The following is a 26,774-nucleotide window of genomic DNA, read 5'->3' on the forward strand; positions in this document are numbered from 1 at the left end:
CCTTATAGACCATGGTAGAGATTTTTTTTTTTTTTAATCTCTGTGGGAAGCCATTGGAGAGTTTTAAGCATGGACATGATACAATAGTGTTTATACTTTTAAAAAAATAAGTCTGGTTATCAAATGAGGAATGGGGACAACAGTGGAACCAACGAGACTAGAAGCTGTTGCAGCCAGCCAAGGAGGAGATTGGTTGCGGGCTGAGACTGTAGCAGTTGTGGACACAGTGAGAAGTCGTAGGATGGACAGTGTATCTGGTGGAGACACTGGCAGGATTTGCTAATGTGTCAGATGTGGGAGGGAAGAGAAGGCAGAGTAAAGGTGACCACTAGGGTTTGACCTGAACAACTGGAGGGGTGGCTGCATTTCCCACGAGGAGGAGTAGGCTTGGAGTGAGGAGGAGGGGAGCTAGATTCAAGTATTCTGCATTGAGCATATTAGGTGTGAAATAGCTATTAGACTTCCAACTCAAGAGATGAGCAGGTAGACATATAGATTTGGGTCTCAGAGGAGAGAGGCACATTGGAAGGTACAGTGTGGGGAGTGATGAGGGCATCATGTAGGGGAAGAGTATAAATTGGGAAGAGGGCCTAAGATTGAATATTAGGCGCTGTGACAATTAGAAATAGGACCAAGAAAGAAGAGCTCTCAGAAGAGGATTTTAAAGAATAATGAACGAGGTAGGTAGAAGAGTATGAGGTATCACAGAAACCTAGAGAATGGTGTTTCAGGAGTGAGGGGCTGGTGTACTCCTGTAGCCAGGGTTGAGTAGGACGAGGACAGAGAGGTGACCGTTGAATGTGGCAAGAACATTGGCTGTTAATGGCCCTGCAAAGCACCATTTCAGTGAAGCGGGAAGATGTTAGCCTGATCGGAATGACAGAGTAAAGACAGGAAGAATCGAGAGTTTCCAGAGGCAGAATGTACAGCGATGGGTGGTGTGTGGAGGGGATCAGAGGAGGGCGGTTTAGTTTTTAAACAGAGATATTTAGTCATGTTTAGGTGTCATTGGGAATGATTCAGTGGAAGGGAAAAGATATATGGTGTGACCACAACCACTACAGGTGTGAAGTCCTTGGGAGGCAAGAGAGGGAGAGACCCAGAACATGAGTTACAGGGATGGTCCTAGATAAGAAGGAAGACGGGTCACACGGGTGTGGATGCAGGAAGAAAGCGAGATTGGGTGTTGGTGAGAGGAGGCTGTTCTCACTGTAAAGTTCTTACCGTACTACAGTATGGTTTCTGTCTACCTCTGCCTGTCCCCCACGACGAAAGCCCTGAGGCCAGGGACCACGACTCGTCCACCTAAATCCTGAGCTCCTAATACAGGATTTGGTACATAGAATGCTCTCATATGTTTTCTTTAATTTCTCCCAAAATTTTCAAATCAGTAGTCTACAATGAACACTACTGCTTTTTAACTTGCAAAAGTTAACTTTCAAAAGTAAATGAAGGGGCCGGCCCGGTGACGCACTGCTACAGTGCACCACTTGGGAGCGCGGCGGCGCTCCCTCCGAGGGTTTGGATCCCACATACAGACCGGTTCCCGCTCACTGGCTGAGCGAGGTGTGGGAGCAACACCGAGGTTTGCGATCCCATTGCCAGTCCCGGTCCGGTACGGGCGCGACACTGAGGGTTGCGATCCGTTGCTGGTCACGAAAAAAGACAAAAAGGAAAAAAAAAAGTAAATGAAGATCCATCACAATCTTAAAAACCATTGAAATTATCCCAGATGCTAAACTTTGATATTATCCTTTTCTTTAAAAGTTATATTTTCAAAATTCTTAATGTCCGAACATCATTTACATGGAAGAGGTATGATATGAAATGATGTGCAGTGTGGAAAAAGAAATTATTTCTGCAATAAAAACTGATTTACCTCTGGATAGTAGGATGGGAGGTTATTAAGTTTTCTTTATGTTTTTATTTTCTATAGTTAATATTTCTTATGGTTAGGAAAATAATGAACATGATCATGACTCTACCACTCCAGCTTGACTGAAAGCCCTGTATTTATGTGGTTTGTTATCTTACGGTTCTGGAGGTACCAGAGGTTGAATTCATTCACTCATTCATGAGGGCCCCCTCTGTGCCTCAGTTTCCTGTCTGTGAAAGCAGATGATAATGTACCTCACAGGGTCAGCGTGAGGATAACACAAGCCGATACCTGCAAAGCGCACAGAACTAGCACTGGCGCAGGCAGCGCTGGGGAGCCGAAGCTGCTGCTGGTGTTGATCGAGTGTCTTCCATGTGAAGGACGATGGGACAAGCGCTGTAAGGCTGCGGAGGAAGAAGAGGAGTGACTTGAGGAGGGGCTAGGAAACGAAGGGAATGAGACAAAGTGGTTTGCTTCCAAAATTCCCATGTAGAATTCCAGTAGAAATCACGGTAGAAACACCAGAAAATTCTACCAGGGGTTGGTTTGCCAGTGCCCTGGCCCCAGGCACATCATGGAGGACTTCTTACGTCCTTCCCCCACCCCCAGTTGCAGGAGGGAGGCGCACTGCTGGCTGTTAAATGGCTGCTGTATGTGGCTTCCCTCACACTGTGCTGTCCTTCGTAGAAAATGGGGATGCTGGCTTCATGTCATAAAGACACAGTTTCTTTGGTAGTGCTGATAAGTTTTCCTGTATTTGGGATCTTCTCACGTTGTGTTTTGAAGGATGGCTCAGAGACCTTGCTGGTGGTGTCGCAGCAATGAGCAGAGCCTTGTGACTTATGAAGTCACTGAGCCAGCGGAACATCCCCTCCCTGGATGTCACCCCACGGTGGCCCTTGCACAGAATCATTTTCTGTAGTTTACATGTGGGGGAAATTGGAATGAAGTGGTTTTTGACCAAATCACTTGGTTAGTTAATTATAAAGCTGAGGTTGAAACACAGGTTTCCTTTTGCAAATATCAATGCAAATAATCCACTGTAGCTAGGTCACAGACCTTGTTCTTCCTCTTCAGCGACATAAAAGAAGTGACTAGCACCTTAGTGCTATCACACAATGATGCAATAGAGCCAAGCCCAGTAACTGGATTGTGCTTTCTCTAATGGATTCCTTGAGGACTTTCTCACTCTGTATTACAAACCACAGTTGCTCAAACAACCTAAAATCTGTTTTCAAAATGTTGAGAGAGAGGTCAGTAGATAGACAGACTGACAGACATGTGCTTATAAATTCCTGTTGTTGACTATGCAGAAGTATTATTTTAGCAGCTCCTACATTACAGATAAAAAGAGCTAATATGCTATAAATTTACTCATGCTTGCTCCATTCTGGACGTGAGCCAGTCATTGAGGAGATAAGATGCAATATATTCTCTGCCCCCAAGGAGCCCAGATCCTGAGACAGAAAAAGCAAAAGAACAATCATGTCACAGTGTGATGGCCACAGATGTGGAGATTGGTGTGGATATTAGTGTAGTCCAAAGGCAGCAGGGGTCACTGGACAGGGGTAGAGGTGGCAAGGCTGAGAGTGTTAGAGAAATGACTTGCCCAGGAAGTAACCTTTTGCATGAGGGAACATGGCATTTAGGAGCAGAGCCTGAGTAGGTACAAAGCACAGAGCACACCTAGAGCCCTTGTGAGACAAGAGCATAGAAAGGGAGGCAGGAGTCAGATCGTGGGAGGTTTGGTACACTCTGCTAGGGAAGCTGGATTTCATATTGAATGCCGACGGCGATCATTAAGGAATGTTTAGCATTACTATGGAGATGACTGTATTATAAAGTTAGAAGTGCCAGCAGTCTAGTGAGAAATCACCAGGGTTTGTTCATGGGAACAGAAAACGGGGGCAGATGTCAAAACTGTTGAGAAAGTCATTCTGGATAAGATGTGGAGATCATATTCAGCATAAGGCGTAGGGGCAGCAAGAAGCTTAGTTTTTGGTTTGAGCAATAAGGTAGAGATAGAAAACCCAGGAAAATGAGCTTGCTTCGGGAGGAAGATGCTGATCGGATTTGAGATGTTGAATTTGAAGTGTGTGTTGGACACAGGAGTGGAGTCCAGTGAGTGGTGGTGCACACAGGTGTGAAGCTCAGGAGAGAGAGTCGAGCTGGAAGCCATCACCCATGAATCAGTTAAGATTTCCCAGGAAGAATGAATTGAGTGAAAAAGAAAAGTTATCTCAGAGCAGGGTCCCATTCTGAAATTTTAACATGGAAACACAAACTAAATGTACATTGAAAGTTCCTGACTCAGAACATTAAGTGACTTATGTAAGGCAAAAGTGGTCATCTAAGTAGCTGAGCTTTGCACGGTCTCTTCGTTCTGTGGATGGAGCAGCCAGCAAGTGGTGTGCTGGGGGCCGGGGGGAACGCCTCAGAGATGGAGAGACCTGGTTCTCTCCTGGCTTCTAGTAATGTGTGACCTTCACCCCCGCAACCCTAACAGGCTCCAGAGAAGGTGACAGGGATGTTGTGCAGTTAGGAGACATGGGATCTAGAACCCCTGGGCTGGCCCAGTGCCTTCCCTTCTTGTTGAGTAGAAGGGCCACCTCAGCTTCCACGCAGTGCGCTGGGCTGCTGTTTATTTTCAAATCCTGCGAAATTGACCTGTCGGTGTCAGGCAATGACTGACCATGACAGGCTTTTTAGTTTAGATCTTTGATTTTGACAGGTGCTTGCTAATCTTCATCTGGGAGAGAGTCATTACTTTAAGGCCAGATTTTACTCGGTTACCTTCATAGGAAATTTGCTTAGTAGGGAAAGGAATTCAAGGTGCCCTTCCTTTTTTTTTTTTTTTTTAATAGAATGAATAGGCAAGAGAAGGCCTCTAACTTCAACTTCCCCAAAATGTGTTTAAGTTGCAGTCTCTGGAGGCTTCTCCCGTTTCAGTGCAGTTACAATGGAGCCTCTATCTGGGCTCAGTTCAGTATTCTAACAGCATTGCTGAGGAAAGCCTTTCTAAATCGTGGATTCTTCTCGCTGCTAATTGTGTGCTACTCCTTTGAAAGGCAGGTGGAGGGTTGAGGCATGGGGAGAGGTTGTTGCTTTTGATCAACATTATTTTGTAAACATTTTTGCCTCTTCAGAAATAAATGACTAAGAGTTATCATCTGGGACTGGCATTTTGTCAGAAAGAGGGAATCCAAATTATCTTTTTCGATTAATGGGAATTGTTTGTTTTAAACACATATTAATGCAATACTGCTGGGCTTAGAGATAGGAGGTTTCTATCAAGCAGAAAAATAAGTAGCTTGTAAAACTAACAGTTGAAAGACAGTGATTAGCATGTATGTAATAAGAACATGTAGAGGTGTAGTGAAATTAGAATATTTTTTCTTTTTAATGTAGTAACTAAAACATTTATTTTAAAATATAAGGAAAACAATTTAAACTTTAAATGACAAAAATGAGTAATTTATACTTACACTCACATACCTATTCAAAACGCCTCATAATCCGCCAAGACCTCATGGAAATTGACAAAAAGGGCTATTCCAAAATCCAAGGGAAAACTTAAAACTTTAAGTTGAGATATGAAACAAACGGGTTCTGTAAAACTGCTTTTAGAGATAATGGTAAACAAGATGCAGATATTTCGGTTTTCAAGGAGTTTGCAATCTGTTCAGGCTGGAGGCAGGGGATGTGGAGAAGTAAAGCAGGAGAAAATGCTCAGAGACCCGTGGGAGCGCTCAGAAGGGGGAGGGTGACATCGAACCGCCACTGACGGACTAACGGGAACCAGCAAAGGTGAATGGGGGGGCTTTACAGAGAAGTGTCCTAAGCAGAAGGTATATAATGAACAAGACTAGGACATCTGAGCAATTAAAAATGTTAGTTAAGGAAAATACACGAAATGGAGGCTAGGGAGATAGATGAATGTCATAAATCTGTCCAAGCATGTTCATTACAGTGGTCATTCAGTTAATAAGCATTTATAGCACAACAACTATATGCCAAGCATTATTTTCAGTGCTTAAAATAGAATTGTAAAAAGAAGGAACACAGTTGCTGCCCTACTAAAGTTAACAGCCCAAGAAAATATTGGAAACCATCATCCATTACTTGACTAAAAGAAACATGAAATATGCACAAAAAATGGAATATTATACAGCAATTTGAAAGATAGTGCAGGTGATTAATTGATATAAAAAGGTCCTTGTTACCTATGGTTGAGTGGAGCAGGAAGTAGCAACAAACCACGTACCTGGTTTTACCCGCGTTTTTGCGTGCATCGCCTGCTGGAATGTAAGCTCTGGGAAGAAGATAGCAACTTCGGATAATGGAGGGAATAGAGGCAGAAGGGACAAGAAGCAGATTAACAGCAGTTACATCCGAGGGATGGAACTGGACTTGATTTCTTTTACGTATTTTTCACTACTGCATGCATTTTCTACATGAGTATGTATCATTTTCTAATCAGACAAATTAATGCATTTATTGGTACAAAACTACTGACTTTGTAACACTTCAGTGACAAAATGCAATAAAATTATCAACTAACTTCTGGTTGGGTGATCTATTTTTTCATAACTAAATTCTGACGATCAGATAATCTGGAACATTTCGTTCAGTGACATCTATGTGCTTGGTCCAGTGTTCTAGGGAGGAAAAGATACATAAAAGAGAGTCTGTTCATTCAAAGAGTTTATTACCTACTAGGGCACACAGAAGTGGCCTGTATACATTTTTATTTGCTCTGATCCATCTCGTGCAGAGTTTGAGGGAGGATGGAAGGAACATGTAGGGTGCAGCGCCTGCCGCGTCAGAGGGCGGCCGCTGTTATTCAGACAGTGGGTTACAGAGAGCACATCAGAGATGGAGAAAGCAAAGAAACCAATAAAAACTTAACCCAGGAGCACTGCCTGGAAGAGAGGGAAAGGAGAGAGAGGACATTCCAGCAAGAGTAGACACAGCTGTTGTCTGGCAAGGGCAGGGAGTGGAGGCCAAGCCGACTGCGTTCAGCCTGGAGGGAGCAGGCTGTTACCGGTGGGATGTCAGGAGTAGGCGGCGTTGGTAAGGTTAGGCTCATTGTAGCAGCCCCTGGACACTCAGTTGCATTGGAATATGTTAAGTGTTAACAATTCAGTTTTTGCAATGCATCTGTTGAGGGAGACAGAAACAAAAATGAAATGCATTACCTGCCTCCCCCAGTCCCCCGTCCCCCAAGAAGCTTGTAATCCATGTTGGAAGTTGTATTCCCTGGTAGAGCAAAACCTGCTTTCAGAAAAATGTACCTGACAGTGCTGCACAGGACAGGAGAAGGGCTTTGCAAGAATTCTAGTACCTTCTCTGAGAGAAAATCAAAGTGACAGTCACTACAACCTTTCTCTTCAGCCCCTCCCCATTATAAAGCCTTAATGGCAAGATCTGCATGTTTTTAATTCTTGTATGCTTGGTGCCTGGAAAATAAATAGGGGTTCAGTCATTATTAATTGAAGGCATGACAAAATGAATGGAAGAATACAGAACATGTGTCCTGTATATTTTCTAGTGATAATGCCACAGTTGATACATATCTGACATATGTAATATTCATGGTATATTAATGTTACATAATATGGCATTTTCCTGAACAACATATAAACAACCAATGCATGATTATTTATAGCTCTATATGTTTAATTCTTAAGAAGAGGGTGGTTTTATAGGGAATGAGAATAGGAGTATGGACAAAATTTTCCCTCAGTTTTCCTTTCAGGCAGCCAACTCCATTTTCCCTGTTAACACCCAAAGATTTGAGGCACACCAGGGCTCCCCATGCTGGGAGGGATTTATCTGAATAGGACAGTTCACACCAGGGTAGTGGAACTTAAGTAACTTACCCTTACCCGAAGTTTTGTCTTATAAAAGAAGATTCAGAAGGGATGGTTTTGTGTGGAGGAATTTCAGACCCACTGATACTTGGAAAAGAAGAGAGGACCTTTTGAGGAAGAAAGTGCTTCTCATAGGTCCTCACCTCCCCTTGGAGGGGCTGACATGGAGGGGAGGTGATGACGGAACCCTTCCTGCAGGTCACAGGGACCTTTTTTTTTTTTTAAGTGCCTACGTCCGGTTCTGCATATTTTTCTTTCTTGAGTCAGTCATAATTACATGGCATAGAAAATTGGCTTGGAAAATTTTTATTTATTAATTAACTAAGGATATTATTGTGCTTGATGCATTCTACATATTCTTTTACACAAAAGTCAGTATTTCTTCCTATTATAAAATTATCTGGCTGTATAAGTAAAGTTGATAAGTTGGTCCCTCTTAAACTTTCAAGCCTTCAACCCACCCACACCCCCACCAAAAAAAGATACGTGAAAAAGTCAATTACATAAAAATATTTCTTTAAAAATTGTATTGACATTTGGTTTGCAGTTAAAGAAAGATGAATCTTTAGACGTGGAATGGTGATAAACTGGAACTTATATTTCTGCAAGTAATTTTAGAAAGAGTGAAAAATTGCTCCAGGGGGATTAAAAAAAACTTCCTTAAAACTTCCTTAATGTTACAGCTTACAGTTCATTGTTTTACATATAAGCAAACTAGAAATATTTTTGTGTAAATTAAAACTTCTAGTGAAATGCTGTGAAAATAAATTGGTTTGTGATTCCTTTTCTTCAAATGGCAGTGAGGATTAAAAGAAAGTGGTTACAGAAAAGGAAAAAAGGTATCCTGGTTTGGATATTTTTCTATGCTTCTGGCAGCAAGTTTGAAATAAAAAGAATGATTTTTATGAGAATGTGATTATTCGCAGCAAGCCTAGAGTTGGTGTCACTATGAAAAATTCTTCTTTAGTACAAACTCGCAGCAGGAATAATAGATCTAAAAGAAAGGAAACGAGTTACAAAGAACACTGTGGCCAATGACAAATTGTGTTTGCAAAAATGATGAGCAAACCCATTGAAAATTGAGAAGTTCATTCAGCAGTAAATGAAAGGCTTATTCTTACGAGTTGTTCTGAGTTGACATTCAAAAGAATATTTATATTAGATGTGTGCTGAGTTTTCCTTTTTATAATGTTCTGAATAATAATTATTTTGTACATTAATTCAGCCTTTAGTCTTTTATTGTCATACTTTAAATTACATGGTACAATTTAAAATATGTATAATACTTTAATAATAAAATCATATAATGTGATTTGACATATTATTAAACACTGCATTGCCATGTGTTGTTTCTGAAGATTTGCAACATTTTCACTGGTTCCTACACAGATTTGTAAAATGCCACATCCTCTTATGTTAACTGAACCATAAATGAATCTATGTATTTGGGCATGAGCTTTTGTGTACAGTATCAGTTCTAGGGGCATAGAATGCATTGAAATACCTTATGCTATTGAACCAAACATAATAATAAAAGATAGATCTTCAGTGCTAAACATTAAGTATTCATTTATACTTAACCTTTTAAAAAGAATAGAAAATTGGGCCGGCCGGTGGCGCACTCGGTAGAGTGCGGCGCTTGGGAGCACAGCGGCGCTCCCGCCGAGGGTTCGGATCCCATATAGAGACTGGTCCGCTCACTGGTTGAGTGCGGTGCGGGCACGACACCGAGGGTTGCGATCCCGTTACCGGTCACAAAAAAAAAAAGACAAAAAGGAAAAAAAAAATGTATAGAAAATTACAAGTAATAATATCATTAGATCACATATAATATATGCCATAATTCTCAATTAGATTAATTCATTATTTTTAGAGACATACTGTTGAACAATTTTAAATAAGCCTGTTTTGTTTTAAAAGTTTATTTTCAATTCTTTCTGGCTTTCATTAAGTGAGACTTTCTTTTCCTCACCCTAAAGTTGAGACTGCGAATAAAGACAAATATATTTAATATAATCATGTGGTAAAGAAAGTATTCATGGTGAGAAAGAAGGAACTCCAAGCAGAGTGAAACTGATATATCATATTTATTAACACTGTGCTTGCTAAGAAGAAACTATCTTCTTGTGATTCCTTGGGGATTCTGTGAGCTACATGCTAAGGTAATATTATAATGATGTCTCTTTTTTTATTTGGCACATTTTAAAAGAAAATATTAAAATTTTAAAAAACATCTTTTTATTCATTTTTTGGCTTTTGATAATAAGGAGTTTGGGAGCTGGAAACTTTTGCTAAATAGTCTTAAATATTTACTGTAATTTCGTATATATACCAGAACATAGCTTAAGCATTTCAGTTTATCTTTTACCGAAACAGACCATCTACAGGCACTTTGAGTATAGACTTTATTTTCTAAGTATTTTATGAATATCAGTATGAATATAAACAGAATCAGATAGAAATAGCTAATATCTTACCTTTGTTGAAACTGCCGTAATTCAAATCCTGGCCTTCTAATATGAGCACCTAAGTCTCCTAGCAAATGTAATTTTAGTGAAATATCTCTCTTGTGTAGATAGTCCCTAAAGGATATTGTAACATTAAATATATTACAACAATTTTTGCAAGTGAGAAACAATAATTAAAAGCACTGTGTGTCTCCACAACTTGCATTTTATTACCAACTCTCAAAAATATATGTTGAAATTCCTCTTCAGTTTCTGGGATTTGAAATTGTTTTCTTTTCCCGTGGGCTTGCATGGTTGTGTCATCCTATTCCTATCAAAACAGATACAGATATTTAGATACTGACGGAAAATATGCGTTGGTGCCAATGCTCCACTGCGTGGACCATTTGGAGTGAGAATTTAAAGATACGTTTGTCCAGGGGCGTTTTAATTCCTTAACTTGCACTTCCCCAAGTCATCAAAAAGAATGAGGCCAATTTCCAGACTCCCTTTGTTCATTGCCTCTGTTCATTGCCTGCACCTTAGCCACAGGTGGTCTGCACCCTTTTCTTCCGTGGTTGGAAGGCAAGGGAAACCTGAAGGCCACCAAGTGCACCCCAGATGGAGAAGACAGGTCCTGCCAGCGAGTGCCAGGGTGGAGACGCTGCGAGCTGCACGCCTCCCGTCTCTGTGGAGTGAGCGGCGGGCAGCAGGGCGCCCGGCAGCCCTTTGGCTCTCCTGATGTCTATTTGAAGGTGCAGTGAGGGCCTGGACAGACCTTTAGCAAGCACATTGGAATCATGTTATCCCACATCAGTAAGTATAAATACACAGCACATCGATTGGGGTATCTCCTTTTTACAGAGAAAAAAATGCAAGTAAAAACCTGGTTTCTGCAAATTTACTAACTCATGGACAGAATTTCTTAACCACGGAGGCTGGACCTGACATACTAAGTCAAATTATCAGTTAGTTAGAAACAGGATTCTTCAGCTCTTTCCCATCAATTGGCTTGTGCCTTGACCAACACCCACCCCCCCAACTTCTGAGTCACAGAGAAGCTCTAGGGATGTCCCATTTTACCTTATTTTTCCAAAGAAGTTGTCGAAATACCTGGGGTGTCAGGAGTTATTTCCAAAAGCCAGTATCAAAACCACACCCTTAAAACCTCTGTGTCTCAAACACTGGTCACCCTGTGAGGCCATGGTACAATTTAGATTTTCTATGAAAAAGAGAGGACAGTACAGGTAGCTCCACAGGGGGATGTGTCTTTTTTCTTTATTTCTTAAGTACTGCTGATCATTGTCAAAATTAAGCTTTCAGATAATTCATGTGAGTTTGTCTCTAAAGTACTGAAAGTACCCCTGTACTATGTATAAACATTTTCATGTTTAGAAATAAAGGGAATGCTTCTTTTTAGTAACTTGTAGATGTCAAAGGTATCGAGTAAGTATCTATATTGTTCAACTGGGAGGTCAGAGCCAGGGACGTAATTACTTAATGACAGATAGGCGGGAACAAAGAAACCAGCGATCATTTCCTCTGCCTTGGCCAACTCCAGCTGGTCTCAATAGGCAGGCTGATGTGAAGTCACAATGAAAATAGCTCTTTTTCTAGTGACTCTTTTTTCCTCCCATTTTTTCTTTGTAAGGAAGATATTGAAACAATTCATTGGCAATATGGTGTTGGTTTTCTCCTGGTAAATTTGGAGCATGGAGCAAATATAACCTCAGTCAGCAGAATGCGGGCTTGTGTAACTTCTTCAAAGACGTGTTCCTAACTGTTTCATATTGTCCCCTTTCATAACATGCAAACCACCCCAAGTCTTCCTACAGACTCTGTTTATTCAAAGACTTCAGGTTTACTCTGAGTTTATGTTTCTAGTTTCATGTTCAGAGGTACCGGGCATCACCGTGCTGGCTGTGACGTCACTCGACTTGGCACTGTTAATAAGACCCATTATAACTGTCTTAATTCTTTTTATTAATTTTCCTAAACTAGCTTGAATTGCATGGTGTATTTTTACATAATTATGGTACAAGTGAAAGGCTTGGGGGAAAGTACAACCACTACAGTATCAAAGCAGAATAAATATTTGCAGAAAAATTCTGCCATAACTTAATATTTTGCATATGAGCCCCTGTACAAAATCTGAATTATTCCCAGGGCTTGGTCCAAAAGAACATGTCTGTGGCCCAGCCCTAGAAGGCCAGAGATGATGATGGATCAGAAAAAGGTCAGCTTGAGTGGTGATGCCAAGAATAATGACAGAAGGAACCAAAAAGGCAAAAAAACAGTGCAACCAGAGTTCTCAAAGCAAATGCACATTTGCCACATGGCTGTGACATTGTACCCCACATGGCTTTCTGCCTGCTCCCTCCACCAGAGCTGCTATTCCACGGCTCCAAGTGTTGGCAGTTTTCCCCAACCATCCATGTGAGCATTTTATTATCCAGCTCCGTGAATGCTTAGACATCTGTGAGCTGAGGGCCAGTAGTAACCGAAGCTTGCTAATTTTATTTATTTTACTCCTCTATGAAGCACAGGCTGTGTCACATAAAGGGAAGCCAGGCGAAGGTAAACTTTGGTCGTTTGGTTTGTGGTATTTATCTGGAAGATGACTGCACGAACCTGTTAGGTTAGAATGAAGGTGCAGCTGGTACCTTGCGCCTCTCACCGCTGCCATCTGCCCTCATCCAACATCCCCTGCTGTGACTGTGGCCCAGTTGGCTTTCCTGGGCCTCAAACCTCCTATATAGGCCACGTTGTGTCAGTGTAACATGCTAAAACCTATGCTCTTGCCACCCACAATTGTGCTCTCTACCCTCCAACCTGGCAAAGACCCGATTCCCACATGGCTCTCCTTCCAGGATGATTTCCCTCTAAAGTGCCTGTCATTGAAAGCCTGGTGATGACATGAAGGGTTGGGGCTGGTTCTGGAGCATGGAGAACTCACATCCAAGCTGCAGGCTGGGAGAAGGGACGCGCTCACAAACTCTGGGCACAGGTAGGAGTGGGCAAAGGCACAAGTGCACTTCCGAGCTGGAGTCCCCTGAGCTCAAAACTACTGACAAGCTGCCAGGGACCTAGATCATGGCCCCTATATGGACAGCCACCATATGGACAGGGCAGCCGTCTGTAGTGTGTGGAATTGAGGGAGCCTGGGAAGGCAATATGAATTGAGGGTCTTAGACATAGGGTCTAAACACTTACCTTGCATTATTTAACTTTTCTGAGTCTTCACTTTTTTGTATCTATAAAATGGATCGTAACATTAAATACTACTGTGTTTTCACCATAAATTCACCTCAACAAGACACAGGAGTCTGTGTGAGTGGGAGGAAGCGTGGGCCGCCTCTGTAGGAACTCCACAGGAAAGTGTGCAGTGTGGCTCTTTCTGCACCATCCGCCATGGCTTCAGGAAAGGACAGATATACTCTGCAGGTACAAAGCGTCAGTGCAGGACACGCTGGCAATCAGTACCAAGGGGCGGTGAGTCACTGTGCTTGAAGACTTCTGAAAAGGGAGGGACCAACCTCAGGATGGGAACAGTGGGCCGGATGCTTTAGGATCTCTAGATTTTGTAATTAATTGTAACATTTTCCTGGTGAAGGATAATCATAACTTTGCCTGGCACTGGCCCTGATTCTTTGTAAGGTTTAGTTGTGCTGTGTGGATATATATGTGGGAATTGGCTAAATAAAAACATTAATTATAATGATGTTTTCCTCCACTATTGACTTGTGACAGAGCCCTTATGCAAAAATGTTCCTGATTTTGGACTGGCCCGTGGCTCACTTGGTAGAGTGTTGTGTTGATAACACCAAGTCAAGGGCTCAGATCCCCTTACCAATCATCTTTAAAAAAAAAAAAAATGTTCCTGATTTTAACATCCCTTTGGGAAGCCATTAACAAAAAATAACTCTTCCCACATCTTCATTCCTTTCCAGCCCCCATACCAATTCTCACATCTCTGATCTGGAAGAGAAACAAGGGCTTCCCAAGTCTTCTCTCCCGCCTTTCTGGGGCCTGCTCACGAGGTCCACAGAGTTCGTTTGCATGTCTAAATTCAGGCAATTTCCTAGACAATGAGGACTCTCCCAGTAAGTGCCACCTTCCCCCACCCCCTTGTCCGGAGCCATAGAGCCCGGCTGTTGCCTAAGAGCCTGCCTGCCTGTCCGGAGCCAAAGAGCCCGCCCAGCTATTGCCTCGAGGCCTCAGAGCCTTGTTTGCTGTTATCTTCCGTCCCTCCCCCTCCTGTGCACTATAGGTGTAGGTAACTTTGCAACTTGCCATAGATAACAAGAATTTTCCATTTACCAGAACAACCCGCCCTGCAGTTTTCTCAGTAAACCATCTTCATACTTAATTATCTGCTGATTCCCTCCTGCTGTCTATATAAACTGTGACCTTCTAGCTAATAAACAAGACTTGATCAGAATACTGTCTTGTCTCAATTTCTCGTGTCTCTTGTTCCATCCCATTCCCACTACCCCCTCCAGGGTCTGCGTTGAATATCCCGCAGGTCGGGACACCCCTGACCATTGGAAGGCAGAGGTCCTGCATGGACAGTCTGGGACCAAAAGCTCTTCTTTGTCTGTCACCACAGCTCAGTGGTTATGAACTCTTTCTAGCAGACCACTGTTTATCTGTTTATTTGATTGGTTCAGTCACAACAGCAATCAGGATAAACAATGGGCCACGTTGTCTCTCCTTGATGTAGCAAAATTTCAGTTCAAACCTCTGCAACCTTCTTGGATTAAAAAGAATTCAGCCATTCAGCAGGAGGATGTTCACTAGGATCCCAGGGAGGTTCTTCAGCATTTACCATAATTGTGTAATTAATCATCACATGTGTAGTTAATTAACTTTTCTCTTTCCTGCTAAACTATAAGTGCTGTGAGGGCAGGGACTGACAACTTGTCCACTGCTTCCCAGGCCCATCTTGTCCACAAGACCCATCCTTGCTGTGACCTGAAAGCTCAGGAAAATCCTCCCCTGTCCTTTCCCCCCTCCTCTGGCCTCACCACACCAGGGATCTCCTGCCACAGGACCTTGGAACTTGCTCTTCCCTTTGCTCAGAAGTCTCTTTCCCCAGAGACCCACTCAGCAGCACATCTTGCCCACCCAGCTTTATTTTTTCTCCTTAGCACTTAGGGCTGTCTGACGTACTGTATATCTTGTGTATTTTCTTGTTTGTGTCTTTCTCCCACTAGAATGGTAGTTCCAAGGCAGTAAGGATTTTTGTCTGTTGTGGCAAGATGCTTTAGCATCTAGACCAGTACCTAGAATACTTAATAGATAATCCAACACATGAATAAATGACCACCTTTCTAAGGTAAGGCACCCATTAGCCACACCCACAATGAGTGTGGGTCATAATCTGTGAGGAGTCCTTGGAATCACTACCTCTGCCCCCCAGTGAGGCCCAGGCCAGACACCCAAACATGGGGGGCGGAAGGGAGGGTCCCTTGGACAACTCAAGCCCTACCACTGCAGATTAATGCATAAAATATGCTGAATTGGCAGCCTCAGAAATGCAAATGCCGTCCTAAGACTTGGATTCAGTAATGATTTCACTTCCTTAAAACCCTGTCACATGCTTTTCAGAAGTTTATTTCAAAAGTACATTTTCAGCATATTCAGTCTGTTTTTGGAAAAAAAAAAACTTATTTTTCCATGGAATTCTATATGTTCTGTACTCTGTGGATTAAGCACCAAATTAGGGTTTTTTGGAATATAAAAGAGTACTTCAGAAAGTTCATGGAAAGATTCATATTATCTTTTAATTCCATTTACCCTCATATTTCAGCACCTAGAAGTACATTAAGCTTCCATTTCTGTCTTCAGCGTCTGATTCTTTCAGTGGGGCTTTAAACTTTGGCACTGCTGTCTTTTCAGTGGGTCCAGAGCCCCTTCCGCTGAAAGCCGTGGGCTCCTAAATCAGGCCCCTGCTCCCTCCCTCGGTTATCTAATTTTCTGAGTTTAAAACAAATTTGGGAACTAAAGAACAACCAAGCCCAGAAGGAAACAATGAAAACCTAAAATTAGGTTCTTAAGGAGACAGACAAAAGGCTAGATGGCTTCTGAAAAATGGGAGGAGCAAAGTTCATCCCCAGGAGGAGATGCGTTTCAGGAGAGCCGAGTGAAGGTAACCACAGCTCCTCATGTGGGAGCCAATACACCAAGTGCAAGTTAGCACGTTGCACAGCTCTGCTGCGAGGTACTGCCATGGCTTCATCGTCTCCGTTCTTTTTTGGAATTAAAGTTTTTAATAGGTAAGCATCAAGATAGTAATATGATAATTGCTCATTAAAATATTTGAAAATGTTTAAAAACACATACTTCCCAAGGCGTTTGTACAATTATTTGTAAGCTCATACAAAGACTTATATGACTTATATTTGAAGTTCGTGCAGAAGTATTTTCTATTGTTCATGAAGTGAAATGAGGAACTATTCCTTAAACACATTTTACATAGACATTTTAATGATTTCATTCCTGAAGGTGCTAATTAGGCCCCTTAAAAAAAGTTTTTGATTTTCGTATCTCTTTTTTTTAAAATCATTACAGAAAAATACTCCTGATAGAGAACGAAGATTTCCTTATTGCCATTACATCAGACTTTGCTTTAATCAAGTCACTGTGAAGTGAGTTTGCTATCTACAGGGAAAAGCTTGAAGCTGTTGACACTTAATTAGAGCTAACCCAGATAACTGAACAAGGCTTCAGATGAGGGCCAGGGCTTGGGAAGAACAGTTTTAAATAAAGCTAGCGGGAGAAAGGCAAGGCGGGATGTGCAAGACCAGTAGCAGCGGTGGAGTCGTTAACAGTCTCCAGGAAACAGCTGACTTCTCTGTTCTAATGGACGTTTACAAGTAAATTAGCTTAAGAAAAGCATCTTAAGGCCCTCCTTTTCCCTAGAACCCTTCCACCCTTAAAGTTAACCAGGGAATTCTAGGTCAGCTTTGATTCTTTGAATTAAATTCTTTGTAACATATCTTTTCCTCTTCTAGTTCCTCAACTTCCTCCTCCTTTCTGTTCATTCTCCCAAGAGAAAATTTCTCCATCATGGCACTTAGGGCCATTTGTGTTTTTTTGGTATGCTAACCACACAATCTAAAAATGTAGTTTACCAACAACATAAAAAATTGCATTTCTGGTTAGATAAATACCAGAAATTTTCACTCAATGATTTGGTAACTCTTTAAACCTAGAATAGGTATGTTGTTGTAAACACAAACAGCTATCATTCTTCTTCTCAAATAAGATTAAATTAATAACTCTTGAGAAGTTCCCAACTATGTTTTCCAAGAATGACCTGTTTTTAAAATGTTAAATTCACAGTCAGCATGTGAGGGCTCCTCGGCTTGCTTTTCCTTTTTTCTTATCTGAGGTTATAGACCTCAGGAGAGCAGGGGAGGGTTACAAGGTCAAAGTCTTTTCCTCTTTGGAACTTGCTGCTTGCTGGGAGAGGGCTGCCTGGAAAATAGATGCTTTCGAGAAGAGGTTGGAGGGTCACTATTTTAATTCTGTTAAGGAACAGCTGGTTTGAGTTTCTTTCCACTTCTATCTCCTGCTCCCTTCCTCACAAATCCATGGAGAGAAAAGAATTTGTTCAGAAGGAACCGGCAACATAAAAATACACCTTTTATTACTGTGGTGCTTTACATATGTCATCTTTGTTACAAAGTTGAATGCTAAGTGCTGTAGAGATAGGCTAGATTTTATAAAATTAACTGTATCTGAAACATGACCAGAGCCTTAGTCAGAAGAACCTTTTAAAATACAGGATGTGTGCCTGGAAATTTCTTCTAATAATATTTTTAACTAAAACTTTAATGGAAATAGGAATAGTAAAATCCTCTGGAGTATTTGGAGCCTGACTGCAGAAGGGAACATAAATGAAATATGAAAGCATGCCAAGTGTGTGTTTCTGGACAGAGACCTTGTATACCCCCAGATTAGCATGCTTTCATGCATCTAACAAATGTTTATGGGGTGCCTGCCCTTCCCACAGCTAGGCTGGGGGCAAGGACACAGCAGTAAGATGTATGTTTGCTCCTATGCAAACAGGTGCAGAAACATCAACTCAGTGCACTAGAGCATTAGCTCCCAATTGTGGCCTCCTATTCTCAACAGTTTACACATCATTGGGGATTTAAAAATCAGATCTGTTAAAAGTAACACTATGCTGTCATAAACTCATAAAGCCAATATTTAAAACATATATGTAATAATAGTAAAACAGTGCAAACTAACAGGAAAAAGGAAAAACAGAAAAAATAACCACATGGGTTGATTGTTTTATTTAGGTTTTGAAGTCTCCTGTGCCTTTTTTTATCCTGTGTGCATACGCACGTGCGTGCACACACACACACACACACACACAGAATAAAACATCTCTCAAATAAATGGTAAACCAGTAACAGATTTTTCGTCTGGACTCCTCAGCACACTGGCCTCAGGCTGTGTTGGTGTGTGGCTCAGCAGCAATCAGAGGTCATAATTTCATTGGCAGTTAGCATCAGGTTTAATTTTTCTAGCATGTTACATTTACCAAAATGTCTGGTTTCAGTTATGCTTAGGCACTGACTGAATCGGCTTTGAGCAGCATGATGTCTTAAGGTACCTGAGGTTTATGGAACACATATGCTAATTGTTTTCAATCACTTTCCTTTCTAAACACAAAAATGTGTTTTCTGAAGCTATGCAACAGTAGTCGTCAGTGACATTGCTTGTTTCTAATAGTACAAGAGGACCCTAAGTAGCTAAAAATGTCAATTTAACAAGACTGCCACCTACTGATTGACATAGTTGAAAAAGTCCAGTTAAGGTGTTTTGTTTGTTTTTAATAGCTGTGTGGGTTTTTTTTTAAAGATGCTTTTTTAAAAAATTGATATGTATCATTTTGATTGCATTGTAGGAATGTGACCAAGTTCATATAGACGATGTTTCTTCAGATGATAATGGACAAGATCTAAGGTAAGCATTTCACACTGAAATGTGAAATGATCTGCTCCCTTTTATAGTTTAATCGCTCAGCTAATTAAGATGAACTTGCTCTTCGGTTAACTTTGGGCTTTTCTTGCATCTAAATAGCACGTATAACTTTGGAACAGATGGCTTTCCTGCTGCAGCAACCAGTGCTAATTTATGCTTGGCAACTGGAGTACGAGGCGGCGTGGACTGGATGAGAAAGCTGGCCTTCCGCTACAGACGAGTCAAAGAGATCTACAACACCTACAAAAATAATGTTGGAGGCAAGTGACTCACCAGGATCTCAGTGGGGTGGTTAAGGCAGTCTCGATAAAATTCCAAAAGTACCACACACTTTACGTCACACAGATTTGGGCAGTTTCATCTGGTGATTATTCTGCTGTGATTTAGTGACAGAAATACTAGACTAGAGCCACCTGCCCTGGTTCCCTTACTTAGTAGTGTGTGTGACTTGGGGCACGTTTCTAGACCTCTCTTTCATTCAGTTGTCCTTCCAACAAAGTGGGATTAGCAGCCTTTGCCCAAATCACGAGATGGGTTGTTAATCTCCTTCTACCAGGTAGATGCCTGTGTTAGTTTGGATCTTTTGATTGTGGTTCAAAATGGCTTTAGCGTAAAAGGGAATATATTGTCTTAATAATGAGAAGTTGAGGGGTGATACTAGTTTTCAGCATGGCTATATCCAGGTGCTCAAATAATGTCTCCTCTAGGCAGGAATCATTCTGGGTCAGTCCCTTCCAAGAGGTAGCAAAACAACCACCAGTAGATCCTGGTTTATATCCTACCAGTTTAGCACCTCTATGGGAGGAGGGAGGAAGTGGGAGAGAACTTTCCCAACAGATTCAGCAAAAGTTTCAAGACTGACTTCTGCTGGACAAGTCAAGGTCAGATGCCAACCCTGGGAGCCAGAAGGTGGGGTCAGCTCCGCCTGCACTACATGGTTAGGGGAACGGGGGAGAGTGAGAGTACGCCCCCAAGAAGAAGAGATGACTTCTATGACCAGAAGAATGGATGCTAGGAATGCAAAATCAGTAGATATTCCCTATAATACAAAATAAATGATATTTGCCAACTAAATGATAATATGTGAAAAGTCACTTTGTGTCCTATCAAGCTTAGGGTGGTGTTAGTAGTACTATTAAATGTTTATTCTTTATAGCTGAAGAGACCCGATGGTGAGGCAGTAGTTCATCGTGTGCCTTTAAACCCTCAGGTCTGCTTGGTCCCGCTAAGAGGGAAGCCTGGCTGCAGTTGAGGGCTGAGATTGAAGCTCTGACCGACTCCTGGCTGACCCTGGCCCTGAAAGCGCTCTCTCTCATCCACTCCCGGTGAGGCTCTCTGTGGGACCTTTGGGGGAAATGGGCGCTGCTCGTGCTCATTCATTTTGGAGATTTATTTTTCAACAGTCTTTTTTCCCCCCTTTCTGTTCTCATAGGACGAACTGTGTGAATATTTTAGTAACAACTACTCAGCTCATCCCAGCGTTGGCGAAAGTCCTGCTATATGGATTAGGAATTGTATTTCCCATAGAAAATATTTACAGTGCAACTAAAATAGGTGAGCTGCCTTTTTTTAAACAATGCTTTTAACCCTTTTCTGTCAGGATAGTAAAAATGAAAAGCAATAAATGAGACATGAGACTTTTTTTTTCCAGAATGCTAGATAGATCAGAAAAGTAGAAGAATAATTTAACCAATTTTATTTTCAAAATTGGCTTTACACATCAAGAGAAATATACAGCCTAATCCACATAGCTGAAGTCACAAAATTTTATATTACTGGCTCACATAAGCCCTGGATATTTTAGGTATAGTAATTTAGCATCAATTTTGGATTATTATTTTACTTTAATCTTTTACGTGGCATCAACAATATTTTATAAGCTAAAACAAAACAAACAGTAAATAGAACTTTAAAAAGTACAAATAAAAAACTAATAACAGCTTTATTATTATTGAAAATAAGGTTTTTAAAATTTTGCTTTTAATTCAATATGTATTAAAAAACTGAGTTCTCAGTTTTGTTATGAGGAGCCAAAAAAATATTCAGCTCCTTACAAGAAGGAAAAATATTAATATGAAGCCTAGTTATGAATATAAACCAAGACAGAATAAAAGTAGGGATAAAAAGACTGGCTCTTGTTCTTGAGGGGAAGCAGACATCTAAACAACTCTAATCCAGTATGACAGAGTAGTATCTAAATGAGCATTTATCGGGGATCTACTAGATGCCCAGAATTGTACTAAGCATTTTTCCCATTAAAGTCAATCTTTACATCTTACAAATGAGGAAATTAAAGCTCAGAGACTTAAATTGCTCAAGTCAGTAGCTAGTAAAGCTAAGGGTCAGGCTGTGGATCTCTGGTTCCAGGGTCCACACTTGTTTACATATCCCCGGGGGTCCTACAGCTGAGTGCCTGAATGTGCAGATGGCTGGGGAAGCATGTACTCCCACCTGGGAGGAGATGGGGCAAGTGGCAGTAAAAGCTAAAGGGGAGGAATGACATTTGAGCTGGGTATAGAAAGGCAAATAAGAGTTTACCAGGTAGATGGGCTAGTGAGAACAAAAGAACAGAGAAATTAAAACGTGTTCTCTGCTTAGGGACTTGTGAGTGGAGGACCACACAGTACAGAGGGGTAGAGCTTAGCTTCCCAGAGGAAAGGTACAAGTAGTATATTACATGTCACATGCACTGAAGTTTAATCCTGAATAAGTCAAAAATGGTAAGATAGTAGGAAATTATAACAACAATCCAGTAAGCATTAAATATTTTTTAAAGGAGGATTTTGTTTGAAATATTGGACTTTTACTTTTCTCGATACAGAATAAAAATGTATGGTGGTAAAAATGATCTCAACACCAGTGGTAGGATCTCACTTTTCTATGATATTTTTAGTAAGAAAAGTAGAGATTGAAATTCTTGTAGTTATTGTTAATTTTGCCACCAAATGGTAATGTATGTTGGTATCAAGGTAGAAAACCCATAAACTTTTATTGTAGGTAAAATTCCAAAGTCACAGGAGATGACTTGTTTCATTTAGCAGAGCTGTGATGCTCTTTCAGACAAAATGGATTCATCAAAGTGAATACTTCAACTTCTAATTAACTTCTGAAAGTCAGCTTCATTTTCTTAATCTTTATTGTGAAAAATTCCTAAATGACCCCAAATTTATAATGAAACCTATAGGAGATAGTATATAGGCAAGAATTTTTTTTTGTCCACCAAAACTTCACCTTTAAATAGCATTGAGTTTGCCTTTCTTTTTCCATGAGAAGGAAATTTTGCAAAAACATGTAAGCATTTCCCTGTAAGGAAGAAATAAAAGTTTTGTGGCATGTAAGTTTTGGGTTGCATATTTTTTCAGTGAAAACTATATTTCGTTTAAAAAAAAATTAGTGAAATACTCCTGTGAGAGCTTTAAGCATTCTATTTCAGTAAGTTTTCATATTTAAATATAAGAATAAATATACTGTGGTTATTTGCTGCATGTGTTTTATTAGGCAGGCTTTTTTGCATCGTTATAGAAGAGTCCTAAGTTATAAAGTTAATTCAAGTTTCAAAAAAAAACTATTTTATATTTGTTTCTTAAAGGGATTTAGTATTTCACAGTTTAGTGGGCAACTAAAGAGCATTGAAATTGCATCCTTTGAATAAGGCTAGCTCTATTTCATTCTGTCAGATGCAAACTAGAGATTTCAGTGCAAAATACAAATATAAAGCAGACATTTGTTTAAGCAAACAAGCAATTTGTTCATGTGTATATCTGATCCTTATTTGAAAGAGGTGCAGTCCCCGCTCAGCCATTCACATTTGAAAACTGTAAACTGTCCCATTGTCTATTAAAATGACCCTTTTGGCAGCCCAGGACTTGGAACACCAGCTTCTTCTCTAAGTAGAAACAATGCTTGCATTAACTGCAGGGATGTGCTGACAGTGTAGTCGCCACGGGAGCCCCGACTAAGCCATGACATGGAAAAGATAATAGACAGATAAAGGTATTCTGTTACCTTTATCCCACTTTTCCTCTAGGAAGGTGCTTTACTGAACATTAGATGCCCGGGTAAGGTGGGCATGATTTCTCTGTTATAACCCAAATTACCCAACATTCATTTCAGAAGGAGTTTTATGAGAATGTTTTTGGTAAACACATTAGGCTTTAGAGGGTTTTAATTCAACCTGAAAATGAAGGGATAAACTAATTCCAATGTTTGCTTTTTCTTGCTATAACAAAACAATTCCAATGTTTGCTTTTTCTTGCTACAACAAAACCAAGTCCAGTTTTGTTTTTTGAAATCATTCTCAATAGTCTTTGGATCAGATACTATTTTTAGTTTGCCTATATTATAAAATGTTTTTTCAATCAAGTTAAAATATGTTGCCAGAATTGCATACCTTTGTTTAATCTCAGCCCGTAGGGGGAAAAAAATGACTACTGCAAAACCATACTTCTCCCCCCAGTTGCTCAACTGCAATTGACTAAATCCTACTCTTTAGTAAATTAGTCCTTGGGAAAAGAGGATTAAAACTGTCAATTTTCAAGAGACAGGACACCACATCGCTAATTAATTTACAGTTTTTAATTCATTGTGCTGCTCCACATGCTACGCAAGTGGCATAAAAACACTCTTGCCTTAGTTGCACAAGTGGGTAGAGTTGAAGCAGAAGCGTGAAGAAAGCATTTTATATAAAAAGTTTATGTACCACCGTACTGGGTTACCCGAACCTTACATTTTCTATCATTTATTTGTGTTCATTAGGAAAGGAAAGCTGTTTTGAGAGGATAATTCAGAGGTTTGGAAGGAAAGTGGTGTACGTTGTTATAGGAGACGGTGTGGAAGAAGAACAAGGAGCAAAAAAGGTGAGCCTTCCCAGACGGTGCTTCCTGCGCCGTTTACCTTTTCTCAGTTCTCAACGTTCTCAGAACTGGGCCACTTAAGTTCCAATTGTCTGAAACAGACAGTGTATGTGTGCAGAACCGTAAAGGGCAGAGTAGAATTCAATAAATATGAAGTGGTTGGTTTGAACAGCGTCGTGCACAAGTTCAAGGGCCACAGGGGGTTGATCTTCGTAGAATGTAGACTTTGGGAGCAGAGAGGGAAGCTTGGTGGGGTAGGCACCATCCACATGCCTTCCCCATGCCAGCATGCCCCTTCTGCACCCATGGCACACATTGCCAGGGCTTGCAGCCTTGTTACCTGAGCCTGGACACAGCCTGAGAACCTTGCAGACATCATTTCAGAAAGCCTCTACCACTTGGTCCAACTGGCTTGTAAGATGAGAATTGTCTGCTGCCCTAGAGGACATGACGCCTTCTTATTGTCAGGAGGTCAGCACCTGCCTCTTGCAGGGCACTCGAAAGGGAGAAGGGAGTAGACCTGACTGTAAGTCTCTTGACATCACAATTTGCCCATTGCACATCATTTTATTCTTTTGAATCCCTGCAGGTGGAATTGTCAGTTCTCTTAGCAAATCTTTCTCAGTATGTATCTTTGCATTTTTAAAAGGGGAGGGCCACGTTCCTTAGCCTGGCACTCAGGGTCTTTACAGTCTGCTTACATCTGCTTTCCTGGCTTTCCTCCCTCCTGCACCTCACACTGCAGTCACATTCTCCTGTTTGCCTTCCTTTGCTCCTGCCCAGTGCTTTTTCTTTGCTGTTGCCTCTCCTTGGAATGATCTTTTCTTCAATGCCCTTGTGTCAATTTTTTCAAAATTCAGTTCATGTAGCAACTTTTCTCATTCCTTGGATTCTTGAGCCAGACAGCCTAGGTCTGAATTATGGCTCTACCGCTTCCTTGTTCTTTGACTTTGAACAAGTTACTTAACCTTCCGTTTCTCTATCCTGGTCTGTAAGTGGGTATAGTAATAGTGCCTCACTCACTGGACTGTTATGAGCATTATATTTAGTTAAGATATTTAACTTCTGTAAGACAGAACATGATACATGTAAAGTGTGCAGCAAACAGTAGCCATTGATGTTTATTTTTGTATGTGCCTATTTCAGCAATAAAATGTGAGCTTCAGAGAAATAGGGATTTTGTTTTGCTTAGTTTGTTGTCTGAGACTCTGTCTTCAATTTGATCTTGGTGTTAGAACACCATGCTCTAACTGGCCAGCCCTCTTCAAATTTTTTTTTATAACTCCCTAAATCTTGGCAAAGTTGCACTGTATAAATATAGTTTCTTGAATGGAAGATCATTAAATATTTTATGAGATTAACCAATAGCATAATTTCTCCCTCCTTTCCCCACACACTTACTATAGAAATCCTTATATATTTCCATAAAGTGTACAATTCCAGCTTCTCTGGAATATTCCAATGTGTACCAGAAATGGCACATAAAGTTACCAGATCATAGGTGCAGCATTGAGCATTAAGTATAACATGGCCTTCTTATAGTTGAAAATGGCTTAATTCACTTTTAGTGCCTCTGAATTCCAATAAACTCATAGGTACTGACCCTAATTCTATGAGTAATAGGTGATATCACTGACACCCAAAGATACAGAACATGTCCAGTCACAAGCTGCCTGAATGGGGTAGGAGCTGGTGGAAACCCACACACACTTCAGGTCTACCAGCGCTTGATGCAAAGCAGCATTTGCCATCTAAGCACCACTTCTGACCTTCCCACTTCACCAGTGGCCAACCACTATTGCCACTGGGTACATCTGTTAGCCCTTTGGGCTGTGTTTGTAAAACAATATCTTTTCCGCACCAAATTAGAATCCCCAAAACTCTATCCTGGAGAGTTAGAGAATATATGGTGGGAATCCAGACTCAAGTCTTCCTGGGAAAGCCTCTGGAATTTCCAGGCCATTTTTACTCAAAACCTCCTAGTGACCCAGCGGGGCATGGAACAGATTTGTGCCGCTGAGCAGTGTGGAATTGAAGAGCAGCATTTCATGCCAATGTGGCCCTGGGCCAAGGTGTGAATCTGCCCTGCAGGCTAACCTTTCTCCCTCTGGTATTCACCAAACATTTAATTTTAGGAGAAAGTTGCCAAAATGTGGCTTTCTAGCTTATGGTAGGCAGAGGGATGCATATGAAAGTGATCACTTAAAATGTAAGGAACACAAGCAAAGTCCTTTGGGCCCTAGGAAGGTTTCTGTGGGTGGGTCCCTTCCTAAACCTTTCTGACAAGTATGTTTCTTAGAAGTTCAGCTTTGGTGAGCACAGCATGGAAAAAAGAAAGGAATTCTTGGTTTGATTTTAGAATTGAACATATTAATAGAACTAGAGTATTTGCTGACTTTGAAGAACAATTAAAATTGTTTCCACTGTTTATCTTTGGACATGTTATTCTTTTTATACAGGGCATACAAGCACACCAAAAAGAAATCAGGCAGCCACCTACAAAGAATGTTTTCTTTCAATTTTTTGACTTTGAATGAGTCCTCGTAGCTTTCCACTTTGATTTCGTGGATGACCATATGTGATAAGAGTCCGAAAACATATGTCGTGAACACACTCTTTGCACCTTAAGACTTGCCTCTATGTGTGTGTATAAAATATACAAATTTTTCAGAAGGTTCAGATTCCTAATAATCTTGCAAAAGATTCAAATGTCATCAATCTG

The 26,774-nt window shown here is 40.8% G+C and overlaps 1 protein-coding gene across 6 annotated transcripts in view; it reads left to right on the forward strand.

Annotated features, from left to right (window-relative positions):
* The window catches only part of EYA1 (EYA transcriptional coactivator and phosphatase 1), a 153,351-nt gene that overhangs the window by 117,774 nt on the left and 8,803 nt on the right, over nucleotides 1-26,774 (forward strand). For 5 of the 6 annotated variants that reach the window (XM_008566476.1, XM_008566479.1, XM_008566480.1 and 2 more), the window contains 5 exons: nucleotides 19,123-19,181; nucleotides 19,299-19,459; nucleotides 20,410-20,524; nucleotides 20,632-20,753; nucleotides 23,955-24,055. In XM_008566476.1, coding sequence (XP_008564698.1) covers nucleotides 19,123-19,181; nucleotides 19,299-19,459; nucleotides 20,410-20,524; nucleotides 20,632-20,753; nucleotides 23,955-24,055 — 558 coding nt within the window. The remainder of the gene's footprint in view (nucleotides 1-19,122; nucleotides 19,182-19,298; nucleotides 19,460-20,409; nucleotides 20,525-20,631; nucleotides 20,754-23,954; nucleotides 24,056-26,774) is intronic. The other variant, XM_008566482.1, reaches the window with a different exon arrangement.

The sequence above is a fragment of the Galeopterus variegatus genome, unplaced genomic scaffold, assembly GCF_000696425.1.
Source record: "Galeopterus variegatus unplaced genomic scaffold, G_variegatus-3.0.2 Scaffold244, whole genome shotgun sequence".
In the NCBI taxonomy this organism is placed as follows: domain Eukaryota; kingdom Metazoa; phylum Chordata; class Mammalia; order Dermoptera; family Cynocephalidae; genus Galeopterus; species Galeopterus variegatus.